This window comes from Plecotus auritus, assembly GCF_963455305.1.
Source record: "Plecotus auritus genome assembly, chromosome: 5".
Classification (NCBI taxonomy): domain Eukaryota; kingdom Metazoa; phylum Chordata; class Mammalia; order Chiroptera; family Vespertilionidae; genus Plecotus; species Plecotus auritus.
Genome location: NC_137776.1, coordinates 45,280,282 through 45,294,570, shown reverse-complemented (window position 1 = coordinate 45,294,570; position 14,289 = coordinate 45,280,282). Strand labels below are relative to the sequence as shown.

At 38.3% G+C, this 14,289-nt stretch overlaps 1 protein-coding gene across 8 annotated transcripts in view; it reads right to left on the bottom strand.

Moving 5' to 3' along the window:
- The window catches only part of LNPK (lunapark, ER junction formation factor), a 79,965-nt gene that overhangs the window by 17,864 nt on the left and 47,812 nt on the right, over nt 1-14,289 (bottom strand). For all 8 annotated transcript variants that reach the window (XM_080671348.1, XM_080671351.1, XM_080671354.1 and 5 more), the window contains one exon: nt 13,533-13,745. In XM_080671348.1, coding sequence (XP_080527474.1) covers nt 13,533-13,745 — 213 coding nt within the window. The remainder of the gene's footprint in view (nt 1-13,532; nt 13,746-14,289) is intronic.

The window sequence follows — 14,289 nt, the reverse complement described above, 5'->3', positions numbered from 1 at the left end:
TGATGGTATAAAGGAAAAAATTAATTTTTTAAAAATATGTTTTTATTGATCTCAGAGAGAGGAAGCTAGAGGGAGAGAGAGAGGTAGAAACATCTATGAGAGAGGAACATTAATCGGCTGCCTCCTGCAAGCCCCCCTACAAAGAATGGAACAGTGACCTCCTGGTCGATGCTCAACCACTGAGCCATACTGGCTGGGCAGGAAAAAAATAATTTGTTGTGGGGTTTATAACATATGTAGAAACGAAATGTATGACAACAGCAGCACAAAGGCTAAGAAAGGAAAAATGTAAGTATACTGTTGTTAAGAGTCTTAAACTATATATGAACTGGTACCCTATCATGTGTACGTTGTGATATATCAAAGATATATACTGTAAACCCCAAAACATCTCATCGATGTTTCTCTCCCTCTAGCTTCCTCTCGCTGAGATCAATAAAAACATATTTTTAAAATTTTATTTTTTTCCTTTATACCATCAATTATCTTTTACAAGATTTAAAAAGTAGAAGTTCTGTATTTTTCCCCACATGGTAAGCATTTCTAGTACTCCTCTTTTCTCTGGATCCAGCTTTTCATGTGGTGTCATTTTCCTTCTGCTTGAAGGACTTTTTAACATTTCTTATAATGAAATTCTTCTAGTGATGAATTTTTTCAGTTTGTATGTCTGAAAAAGTCTTCATCTTTGCCTTCTTTTTTAAAAGACTTTTTTCACTAATATGGAATTCTAATACTAAAATTACACACAAAAGCAATATAGCTAATAAGGCAACAAAATGTATAAAATGGAATAAAAAAAATAATCCAGCCCAGCTAGTGTGGCTCAGTGGTTGAATATAGACCTATGAACCAGGAGGTCAGGGTTCAATTCCCAGCCAGGGCACATGCCTGGGTAGAAGGCTCAGTCCCCAGTAGGGGGTGTGCAGGAAGCAGCTGATCAATGATTCTTTCTCATCACTGATATTTCTATCTCTCTCTCCCTCTCCCTTCCTCTCTGAAATCAATAAAATAAAATTAATTTTTAAAAATATTAATAATCCAAAAGAAGGCAGAATATAAGAAGAAAGGTAGCAGAACACATAGGACAAACAGGAAAAAAATAGCACAATAGAACATTTAACTCAAACCTATACGTACCAATTATTATATTAAATGTATGTGGCCTGAACATCCTCATTATGAGGCAAAGATTGACAGAATGAACAAGAAAGCAAGGACCAACATAAGCTATTACAAAAAAAAAAAAAGACAGCCCTAAACGGTTTGGCTCAGTGGATAGAGCGTCAGCCTGTGGACTGAAAGGCCCCAGGTTCGATTTCGGTCAAGGGCATGTACCTTGGTTGCAGGCACATCCCCAGTAGAAGGTGTGCAGGAGGCAGCTGATTGATATTTCTCTCTCATCGATGTTTCTAACTCTCTATCCCTCTCCCTTCCTCTCTGTAAAAAATCAATAAAATATATTTTTTTAAAAAAGACATTTTAAATATAAAGACCAAATAAGTTAAAAGTAAATGGTAGAAAAAACATATATATACACACACACATATATTAACACCAATAAAAAGAAATCTACAGTAGCTATATTAATAAAGCACAGTAGATTTTAGAACAAAGAATATTCTCAGGAATAAAAAAAAAAGTAATTTCATAATCACAAAAAAGTTAATTCATCAAGTGGGCATAGCAATCCTAAATATGTATGTGCATCATAATAAAGCTTTAAAACACATAAAGCAAAAATTATACAACTATAAAAAGAAATAAACAAATACACAATTATAGTTGGAGATTTCAACAGCCTCCTCTCAATAGCTGGCAGGACAGCAAATCATATAACGTTGATAAAGAACAACATTATCTACTACCAACTTGATCTAGTTGACATTTATAGCCACTCTACCCAACAGGAACAGCATATAGTCATGCATTGTTTAATGACGGGGATATGTTCTGAAAAATGCAGCATTAGGCAATTTCATCATTGTGCTAATATCAAATTCACACTTATACAAACCTAGACAGTATATAATATAACCTACTATACACCTAAGCCATCCTATATAATAAGAGAGGAATATGCTAATTATCCGTTTACGCCCTGAGGCGTAACGACCAGATCACGGATCTGCAGGAAGGTGGGGCAGTGAACTACAAGCAGTTGGCCTGAACTACAAGCAGTTGGCCGAGAGCTACAGGAGGGGGCAGGGCAGCAAGCTATGAGCGTGGGGGGGTGAAAGGAGAAAGGGGACAGGGGGAGCTACAGGAGGGCGGCAGCAACCTACTGGCACAGCGATTCGTGCGCAGGCTACTAGTATAGTATAATACTGCCTATTGATCCCAGGCGACAAACCTGTACAGCATATTACTGTACTGGACACCGTAAGTAATCATAACACAACTAGAGGCCCAGTGGACAAAATTCATGGATGGGGTGGGGGGCGGGGGGGGGGGGGGGAGGAACCTCAGACCAGCCTGCATCCTCTCACAATCCAGGACCTCTCAGGGGATGTTGGGCCTAAACCAGCAGTCAGACATCCCTCTCACAATCCGGGACACTGCATGCACCAGTGACCATACTTTTCATCCAGGTGAAGGCATCTTTCTGTTGTATGGGCAGCTACATTTTTTTTGCCCTGATTATGAAAAGTAGTACATAACATGATCCTTCTGAGGCAGTAGTACCATTTTCCCCATCCTAAGGGTGTAAAAACTGAAGCAGAGAAAAGTTAAGTAATTGGCTTTGTCACACAGTTATAAGTGTCAGAATCAGGGCTGACCACAAAATGTACAAGCCAGAGTCCATGCATGTCATCGCTGCATCATCCTGTTTTTTTCAGTGTTAGAGTAACCTTGCCAGGTTTTAATTTTTAAATCTAAGAGACTGTTCCCAATATATAGGGTAGGGTCCCTAGGCCTGGCCAGCGATCAGGGCCATCTGTGGGGCAACCGGCAGGTGGGGCGATTGGGGGGCCCCCATTGGTACCTGCTGTGGTTGGTGACCTAGCACTGCCTGCTGGCCGGCCCCACCCCCCAAACGCCACCGCCGGTCGCCTCCCTCTTGGGCGGGGGGGGAGGGGGGGGGGAGATGCTCAACACAGTGCATTCGGTCAATTTGCATATTAGGGTTTTATTATATAGGATGGTACTTCTGTATCCAAACACAGGAAGATTAAAAATGGTACACCTGAGAGAAACCAAGATGGCAGCATAGGTAAAAACCTAAACTGCTGTCTCACACAACAATTTCAAAACTACGACTAAAAGACAAAACGGACATCATCCAGAACCACGGGAAAGCTGGCAGAGTGGAAATTCTACAACTAGAAGGAAAGAGAAAAGCACACTGAGACTCACAGGAGCTGCGAAAGTCAGAGGTAGGGAGGCGCGCGCGCGCGCGGAGAGGGCTGACAACTGAGTACGCGGCTGGCTTTCTCAAGCGGGAGGGAGACAAAAGCTCCCGACTGCTCTGAACTCCAGTTCCGGGAGAGACTCTGGGGACTCAGACTCATATGGGGAAAAACTAGACTGTCTGGCAGCGGGCGAAACTCGAGGGTGGCTTTCTCTCAGAGGTGCTTGCAGCGATTACCACGGGACACTGAGAACCAGGGGCCTCTAGGGCAGGGCTGATGGGAAGCCATCGTTGTTTGCTCCGCCCTGAGATCCCGCCCCACGAAGCCATTGCTGATTGCTCCGCCCTGAGACTCAGCCCCATCCAAACTGAGCGCAAAGGCTTTTGCATATGAATGGCCTGGTCGTTTGAAATCTAAACTTACCTATCAAACTGCAGCCGAGTCAGTGAGACCCAGAACATCCAAAAGAAGACCCAAGGCTCCACAGCAGCTTGCACTGCTTCACAGCTGGGCCTCATCTGGGCACCTCCAAAAGCCAAACAAAGAAGAGGCATCTGCAGATCTCTCTGTAGCTCCTGCTGGGTCGCCTCAGACAGAGACTAAATTAGCACCTCCTTGGAGATCCAAGAGCCAGTGTGCCCAGGGATCAGAGTGCAACCACCCAGATTACAACTCCTCAGATCCATAAGGGACACACTCAGTGAGCACCAAAGCCTCATTGAAGCAGGTCTTGCCTCATAATGGTGTCTCCAGCACAGAAGTTCTCCCATCATAGACACAGCTGATCCTTACAGACAATTGGCCTGGAGGTCAATTCCCCCCGGTGATACCAACAACAATAAAGGCTTCACTACAACAAGACTGTGCACACAGCCCACAAAGGGGTGCACCAAGAGTGTCCACCTCAAGTAACTGGGGAGGCTGAGCCACTGGACCCTATAGGACACCTAGCACACAAAGCCACTCTATCAACTCAGGGAAGCAGCCAAAATGTGGAGACAAAGAAACAGGTCACAAATGAAAGAAATGGAGGAAAACAAATGACTGGATATAGAGTTCAAAACCACGGTTATAAGGTTTTTCAAGAATTTTCTAGAAAAGGCCGATAAATTTAGCGAAACCCTCAAGGATATGAAAAAGGACCAACTAGAAATTAAGCATACACTGGCTGAAATAAAAAATAATATACAGAGATCCAACAGCAGACTAGAGGATCGCAAGAATCAAGTCAAAGATTTGAAATACAAAGAAGCAAAACACACCCAACCGGAAAAGCAAAAAGAAAAAAGAATCCAAAAATATGAAGATAGTGTAAGGAGCCTCTGGGACAACCTCAAGCGTACTAACATCAGAATTATGGGGGTGCCAGAAGAAGAGAGAGAGCAAGATACTGAAAACCTATTTGAAGAAATCATGACTGAAAACTTCCCCACCTGGTGAAAGAAATAGACTTACAAGTCCAGGAAGCCCACAGAAACCCAAACAAAAGGAATCCAAAGAGGACCACACCAAGACACATCATAATTAAAATGCCAAGAGCAAAAGACAAAGAGAGAATATTAAAAGCAGCAAGAGAAAAACAGTTAGTTACCCAAAAGGGAGCACCCATATGATTGTCAGCTGATTTCTCAACAGAAACTACGCAGGCCAGAAGGGAGTGGCAAGAAATATTCAAAGTGATGAATAGCAAGAATCTACAACCAGGATTACTCTACCCAGCAAAGCTATCATTCAGAATTGAAGGTCAGATAAAGAGCTTCACAGATAAGAAAAAGCTAAAGGAGTTCATCACCACCAAAAAGAAGAAGAAGAAGAAAGAAGAAGAAAGAAGAAGAAAGAAGAAGAAAGAAGAAGAGGAGGAGGAGGAGGAGGAGGAGGAGGAGGAGGAGGAGGAGGAGGAGGAAGGTAAAGATAAAAATTATGAACAACAAATACATATCTATCAACAAGTGAATCTAAAAATCAAGTGAATAAAAAAATCTGATGAACAGAATAAACTGGTGAATATAATAGAATCAGGGGCATAGAAAGGGTGTGGACTGACAATTCTCGGGGGGAAAGGGGTGTGGGGGTGCGGGAAGAGACTGGACAAAAATCGTACACCTATGGATGAGGACAGTGGTGGGGGGGGGGGAGGTAAGGGCAGAGGGTGTGGTGGGAACCGGGTGGAGGGGAGTATGGGGGGGAAAAAGAGGAACAATTTTAATAATCTGAACAATAAAGATTTATTTTAAAAAAATGGTACACCTGTATAGGGCACTTACCATGAATGGAGCTTGCAGCTCTGGAAGTTGCTCTGGCTGAGTCAGTGAGTGAATGTTAAGTGAATGTGAAGGCCTAGAACATTGCTACACACTACTGTAGGCTTTATAAACAATGTTCCACAAGCCCTCCTCCTGCTTTCTCCCAACAGGGTCAGAAATAGACCACTGAAGTTGTCAATGTTTCTCCATGAACAGGAATGTGGGCTGAACTAATTAGAAACATGGAAGAGAAACTGGCTGGATAAGGCATAGATCAGCATAGTAGTGACTGTTAGGAGGGAGTGAAAGGTAGCCTGAGATTCAGTAAAAATAAGAAAGCAGATGAAGACATAGATGAACATAAAGAACTGTCATGGCAATGTGGTTTTTGGCTACATGTTCTAGTAGTCGTGAGATTAAGAAACTCTGTAGTATTCATGAAAAAATAGAGTTTAACATGGAGAGGGTGCAGAATTGAGGAAATAAATACCTTTACTTTGGAAATATGCTTTTGGTTCCATTGACCCTGTCGGGCACAAAGGGCTCTCTCTGGCATTGAACTGAAAATATATGCAAAGTTCAGGGACAGGCTGGCTCCACACTACTACAGAAAGCTTTTATTAAAGTGGCAGCAGCACTTAATACTTTTTAAGGTAGCACCTGTGGACCTGTGTCCTTGTACAGGACCTAAGTTCTTCAACAAAGAATTTATAGCAATGTTCTCTGAACACCATCAGCTAGATCTGGGAGGGCTGTGGTGCCCTCTGAATATAGAGTGCTGGGGAAAACAGCTCCTCTATGCTGATACAGATGAGTGGCTGAGTGGCTGGGATATAACCTATACACTCAAAATTGAGGTTTCGAGAGTGAGAGGGAATCTATTGCTAAGCCCAACAGATATTGTTCCCACAAAGAAAAAATTCCTCCTGAATCACATATCCTTCCATTTCTTACAGGAAATTCATCTCCATTAAAATCTTATGGGACCACCATCATATGTACATGAGGTCCATCACTCACCAAAACATCATATGTGGCATATGACTATATATTCAAGTGGGGAAAAAAAAAAAAAAAAAAAAAACATTTACCAAAACAGATGATATTCAAAGACATAAGACAAATCTCTATTATTTGAATCTTCTTAAATTACATTTAAGAAGATTCAAATAATACAAAGTATGTTTTCTGGCCATAACAGATCCAAATTAAAAATAAGCAACAGAAAAATCTCCAAAATATTTGGAGACAAAATAATATCCATGAAATAATTCAGGGTTCAAAGGGAAATTAGAAAGTATTTTTAGCCGAAACCGGTTTGGCTCAGTGGATAGAGCGTCGGCCTGCGGACTGAAGAGTCCCGGGTTCGATTCCGGTCAAGGGCATGTACCTTGGTTGCGGGCACATCCCCAGTGGGAGGTGTGCAGGAGGCAGCTGATCGATGTTTCTCTCTCATCGATGTTTCTAGCTCTCTATCCCTATCCCTTCCTCTCTATAAAATATCAATAAAATATATTTTAAAAAAAAGTATTTTTAAATAAATAAAAAACTTTAAAACATCAAATTATGATATGCAACTAAGCCATACTTAGAGAAAATGTTATAACACTAAATACCTATAACACCAAACACTTACAAAAGAAGATAAGATAGGTCTAAAATCCATGAATTCAGCTTCCACCTTAAGAAACTAAAAGCGAGGGGGGCAATGGTAAGATATGTACACATATAATACCTTAATAAAAAAATAAATAAATAAATAAATAAATAAATAAATAAATAAATAAAAATAAAAAGAGAGTTCCCAATAAAAAAAAAAAGAAAGAAACTAAAAGCGAAAAGCAAATAAAATCCAAAGTGAACAGAATAAAAGAAATAATAAAGATCAGAGAGAAAACAAATAAATTGAAAAATACAAGAATAATATAGAAAAGCTAGTTCTTTGAGAAGATCAATAAAATTGGTAAACTTCTAGCCAGACTTATTAGAAAAAGAAAGAGGGAAAATACTTAATACCAATATTGGGAATGAGAGAAATGACATAAATGCAAATTGTAAAGATATTAAAAATATAATAAGAGTATATTATGAATAACTTTATGCCAAATAATTTTATAAGTTAGATGACATAGACAGATTGAAAGACTACAAAATTACCACAACCTGCTCAACAAGAAATAGATAACAATTCAATTTGTTAAAATTTTGTTAAGAATTTTTACATCACCCTGACTGGTTTGGCTCAGTGGATAGAGCCTGCGGACTGAGAGGTCCCAGGTTCGATTCCGGTCAAGGGCATGTACCTTGGTTGCGGGCATATCCTCAGTAGGAGGTGTGCAGGAGGCAGCTGGTCAATGTTTCTCTCTCATCGATGTTTCTAACTCTCTATCCCTCTCCCTTCCTCTCTGTAAAAAATCAATAAAATATATATTTTTTTTAAAGAATTTTTACAACATCTGCCCTAGCTGGTTTGGCTCAGTGGATAGAGTATTGACCTGCGGACTGAAGGGTCCCAGGTTCAATTCCAGCCAAGGGCACATGCCTGGGTTGCAGGCTCAATCCCCAGTGAGGGATGTGCAGGAGGCAGCTGATCAATGATTCTCTCTCATCATTGATGTTTCTATCTCTCTCTCCCTCTCCTTTCCTCTCTAAAATCAATAAAAATATATTTTTTTAAAAAAAAATTTTTTACATCTATGTTTATAAGGGATATCAGTCTGTCATTTTTCTTTTTAAAAAATTAAAATTTTAATTAAAAAAAAACTCCTACAAATAAAACACCAGGCCAAGATGTTTCAACCTATAAATTCTAAAAAACATTTAAGAAAGAAATGATATCAATTATATACAAACTTGTCCATAACTGAAGGAAATACTACTCATATAAGGACAGCATTACACTGACAGAAGAAAAAAAATACTATTAACTGATATTCCTAATGTAAATATTTTAACAAAATTTTAGCAAACTATACTCAACAATGTGTGTGTGTGTGTGTGTGTGTGTGTGTGTGTGTGTGTGTAAAATAAAACATCATGACCAAGTGAGATTTATCCCAAGAAAGCAAGGTCGGGGGCGGCGGGGGGGAGGGGGGTCTGTAAGGGATCAACTGAAGGACTTGTACGCATGCATATAAGTATAACCAATGGATACGAGACACTGCGGGGTGGGGGGCAGGTAAACGCATGTACTGGGGGGTAGGGGAGGCCGGGGGGAGGTCAATGGGGGGAAAAAAGGAGACATATGTACTACTATTTGTAATACTTTAAACAATAAAAAAAAATAAAAATAAATTAATTAATTAAAAGAACAAAACCCTGAAAAAAAATAATAAATTTAATCAATCACACAAAAAAAAGGTGAGTATGTTTGATTTAACTCACTGTCATAGCAATTTTATAGACCAAGTAGTATAAAAGTGGGTCCTCCAAAATTAACTGAAAGGAGGGTGGACAGACTATTTTTTCCTAAACACACTACTGTGCAAATTTTAAACAAAGAAACAAAGAAACATTCAAAGCCTGGAAAAAAAAAAAAAGAAAAAAAGAAAGCAAGGTCATTTAACATTTAAAAATTAATGTATTTCACTAAATGAACAGATTTTTTTTTTAATAAAATAAAATAAAATAAAAACCCATAGAAGCATCTCAACTGATGCAGAAAAAGCATTTGTCAAAATTCATAAGCTATTACTAATAAAAACCTTCAGCTAACTAGGAATAGAAAGGTACTCCTCAACCTGATAAATACTATCTACAAAAAACAAACGATAGCTAATATCATGCTTTCCTCCTAAGATCAGCAATAAGGCAAGGATGTCTGTTCTCATCACTTCTATTCAGCATTGTACTAATAAAGGTTCTACAGAGTGTAATAAGGCAAGAAAAAAAATAAAAGAAATCAAGTAAAAAGGAAGAAGTAGAACTATATTCACAATTATGTAGAAAATACTATGGAATCTATAAAAAAGCTATTGGAATGAGTTTAGCAAGATTATCTATATTATAAAAACACAGTGGCCCTAACGCCATAATGACCAAAGACGGCTGTGTGCGTGGCGAGGCGTGCGCAGGTGGATGGGGCTGCGCGATTTCACGCGCTGGGCTTCTAGTAGAATATAAAATTAATATACAAAAATCAATTGTATTTTTATATATATTAAAAATGAACAATTGGACATAGTTTTTAAAAATACAACTTATAATTTGATCAAAAATATAAAATAGATGTACTAGTAGTACATTTAACAAAATTATGTGCAAAACATAAATACTGATCATTACAAAACATTGCTGAGAGAAATTAAAGATCTAAATAAATGGAGAAATATATTGTGTTCATGTAATAAACTAGGTAATACCAGAAAGAGAGGAATGGAGAGTGGGGAGTGGAAGAATAACCTAGAATTTAGTTAATGATCCTATCTAATAAAGAGGGAATATGCTAATTGACCCTCACGCTGTCACAAAGATGGTGGTGCCCACAGCCAATAAGGAGGGAATATGCTAACTGACTGCCCTGCCCTCAAAGATGGTGGCACCCACAGCCAATAAGGAGGGAAAATGCTAATTGACTGCCCCACCCTCAAAGATGGCAGCACCCATAGCCAATAAGGAGGAAATATGCTAATTGTTGCCCTACCCTCAAAGATGGAGGCGCCCACAGCCACAAGATGGCAGTGCCCAGTCTCCTCAGCCCTGCCGGGGCGGCAGGCGTGTGGCACGGCTGGGCCCACCCCCAGGTGGGTACGTCCGCTCCGCATGACTGCCTCCGGAGTTCCCATTCCCCTCAGCCCCCCAGCCGCCCAGGGCCAGCCCAAGGCGCAGGCAAGCCTCAGATGTCAGCTGCCCAGCTGCCCAGGGCCGGCCCAAGGCGCAGGCAAGCCTTGGATGGCGGCTGCCCAGCTGACACCCGAGGTGCAGGCAAGCCTCAGATGTTGGCTGCCCAGCCACCCAGGGCCGCCCGAGGCTCAGGTAACCAGGGCCGGACGAGGCTTGCACTGCCGGCAGTGGCAGCAGCAGAAGTGTGATGGATCGTCACCTTCCCCTGATCCCCGGGTCGCCTCCCACCCCTGAGGGCTCCCAGACTGTGAGAGGGGTCAGGCCGGACTGTGAGAGGGGTCAGGCCGGGCTGAGGGACCACCCCCTCCAGTGCATTAATTCTCATGCACCAGGCCTCTAGTTTATTTATATCATATAAAACCAATAACAAGAATAAAGAGTTACGCAAACTTTATGAATTGTTACTCCACAATCTCTCAAAAGTGAAAGAGAATTGTCTACAGGAAATACTCTGAAAAAGACAACACAGAAGAAGGCATTGAGAAGAAAGTGGGAAGATAAAGTAAGATGTAATGTTTGCCTTTGTAAAACAAGGAAGGATGAACATAAGAGCAATAGGAGCAGCAATGGAGATTTACAGGGAGACCTCATAGAAGCCTTTGAAACAAAATGAGGCTTTGTTGGAACAAGCCTTGGAATACAAGGACACAAGTTTTACAAATTGACTATAACAAACACTTTAAAGCAGTCAAGATAGGCTTAAGGTAGGAATATTATATTAATACTTTAAAGAATAAGAGATTTGCTTTTAAATAATCACAAACCTAAAAACTATTACCAACTTAAAAATAAGCAAATGATGCCAAAATTATAACTATTAGTAAATAAAATTTAGGTTCTAGAAAAATTAGTATTACAAATCAAGTAATTTTTCTGGCTTTATCATATAAGTTATTTGTTTACTTGTACTAACAACATTCAATCATTATCATAACAAAATAAACATTAATGCAGACATTAAGTGTTAACTCTTATAAAATTTTCAACTTGAATAAGCATGCCAAATGAGATTCAGAAAGCATTTAAGCCAACTTAACTTTTGCTGGAATATTTTACTTCTACATGTTTAAAATGAAAATGTCCATAATAAAATCTGAATACATAAAACAACAGATTTCATAAAAATATCTTAAAATCCTTACATACTTAGTAACTTTTAAAATAATGCATATTCATCTTCATACTATTAAGGATAACAGTAATTAATACAAACATCAAGTGCAATCATTGTAGGAATACTGGTCATTTTTATATAGCTTGGCAAATTATCAAGTACCTGCTGCTTATTAATTTTCAAACATATGGGTGCCCTGTGGTAATACACATTAAATTGATTCTCTTCTACAAATATGGCATAATGAAAAAATGAATTGTTAATCTTCTCTATAAGAAATCACTTAACTCATTCATATTTTTGGCAATGTTCAACTTAAATACAGTCTTTTACACAGAAGCTAATTTAAAACTTTGGTAAAATGTTATATTGACATGATCATGAAATTTAGGCCATTATTCCTTCTAACCCTATTCTGAAATGTACAATACCGTTTTTACTTTATGTAAGTTGCTAAACTTGTATTTCTTTAAAACTAATTAAATACACAACTGTATATAATACATGCATTCTCACCAAAACAGTTATTTCATTAAACAACTAAGAACTTTACACATCATGTGTATCTCAAATCAGTCAGATAACAATTGAAAGATAAATAATTTTCAATCAATTTCATTTTTCTCAATTTCACAAAATATATGGCTACCTTAAGGAACATAATTATATGTCAGGTTTAAAAGTATTTTTTCAATAACTGTTTTGAAAAATATGTTTGTATATATTTCATTTACAGCCAGATTTCTTAATGTTTATAAATTAACAGTTTTCTAGTTTTCTAAAATATTATGCTGCTTTTTTTGAAGGAAGAGCAGGAAAAACAATCCACTGTAATATTAACATTTAGATTGCTTATTGATTTTATTACATAAGTGTCCTGAATACCTGATATCAACTACTGACTAGCCTCAAAATCATTATAAATTATGTTAGTAATTAGTCATAAAAATACCAAAATAATCTAAATTAGAATTAAATACCCTAAAATAGTATAATTTACAATCAAGTCAAGAACCTGACATGGAAATCTACATAAAATAATGTGATTTGCTAAAGCAATGAACTTCCAAGTCCCAATCACACCCCAAAAGAAAATTGCAGGGTAATGTAATACGTTACACTCCAAAAATGGGATCTTCCCTAGTGATCCTCCACACTAAAAAAGGAGAATCTGCCCTATCAGTGTGGCTCAGTGGTTGAGCGTCGACCTATGAAACAGGGGGTCAGGGTTCAATTCCCATCAGGAAACATGCCAGCTTGCAGACTCATTCGCCAGTAGAGGGTGTGCTGGAGGCAGCCGATCATTGATTTTTCTCTCAACATCGATGTTTCTATCTCTCTCTCCCTCTCTCTTCCTCTCTGAATCAATAAAAAAATTATTTTTTTTAAAAAAAGAGAGAATCCAAAGGAATGAAATAATAGTAAAGAAAATATGCTAATTTAATGGGACTTTATGCTAAAGTATCTGTCACAAAATACTAAGGTTCTTTGGCTTAAAAAAAGAATACTTTAATACCAGTCCATAATAACAATAGTAGTATTATACACCACAATAAAGGAATATTCTTCCTGAAATATGTTAATTGTCCTGTTTAAAAATATATGTGAAGGGTGTAGCAAAAAGTATAAATATATTCCAAAAGTGTTCTCTTCTATCCCCATTTTAAATAAATCTGGAGCCATTCTAAAGGTGAATATAAAAAGATATGCTATACTGTTGACTACAGAATACTACAAAGTTTTATCGCCATTTAAACAAAGAAGCCATAACAGTTAAATGAGCTCAAGAAATAGATTTCAGTATCACAAGGTGCCAGCTGTAAAGAGTTATGGCTAATTGAATATGGAACTCCTGCTTAATCAGATAACTGCTCTGCTATTTCCAAATGAAATGCCATTTCCATACTGTCTGAAAATGGCCCGTTTTATTGGTAACCAGAGAAAACAATATAAACTGTAAATAACATTAAGTGCTCTGTTTACCCATTCCAGGCACAGAAGTAGCAGGAGATCCAAGACGTCTTGGTAATACATTTGACGATAGGGCTGGAGTAACAGTTCTTTCTGGGGGCCCACCAGGGGCTGAAGTGTCCTTTGTTGGACCAGGAGATACTGGAACTTGTGGAGGAGGGCCCTGGCTAGACCTTACTGGTGTTGGAGAAAGGTTTCTTTGAGCTGCAGTTCGCTGACGAATCTCTGAGAAAAAGAATAAAAAGTATAAATTACATTTAATATCCTATATACCACATTAGCCAATACCACAAGTATTATTTACATTTAATTTACTTTTGTGACACCAAAAGGCATCTGTAGGACCAAAACTGCTTGTAATAAGAAATCTATAAAATGTAACATTGAAAACTGACTATAACAAAGTACTCCATTTCTGAACCTACAAGTCAACTGCATATATTTACACAACAAGCCTTGATCTCAATCCATCTACTAATATCACTTTTCAAAATAAATTCAAGTAAAATAAAATCACCACCCACTGTGTCGTGTCTTTTACAGAGTAATCCTTCCTAATTTATAATAAAGAAAGGAAAGTTTACCAGAATTTAGTGAAAATTGCAGGTTTTTCAAGATAAAAACAATGGTAACTCTAAGCAATGAATGAGTAAGTATATTCTGGTACTACCAAATAATTTGTGAGGTAATTAATCTAAGTAGTCATAGATATGTTGCAAAAGTATTCTTTACTATTAGGTGCCATGCCTATTCTCCTTTACAATACTGC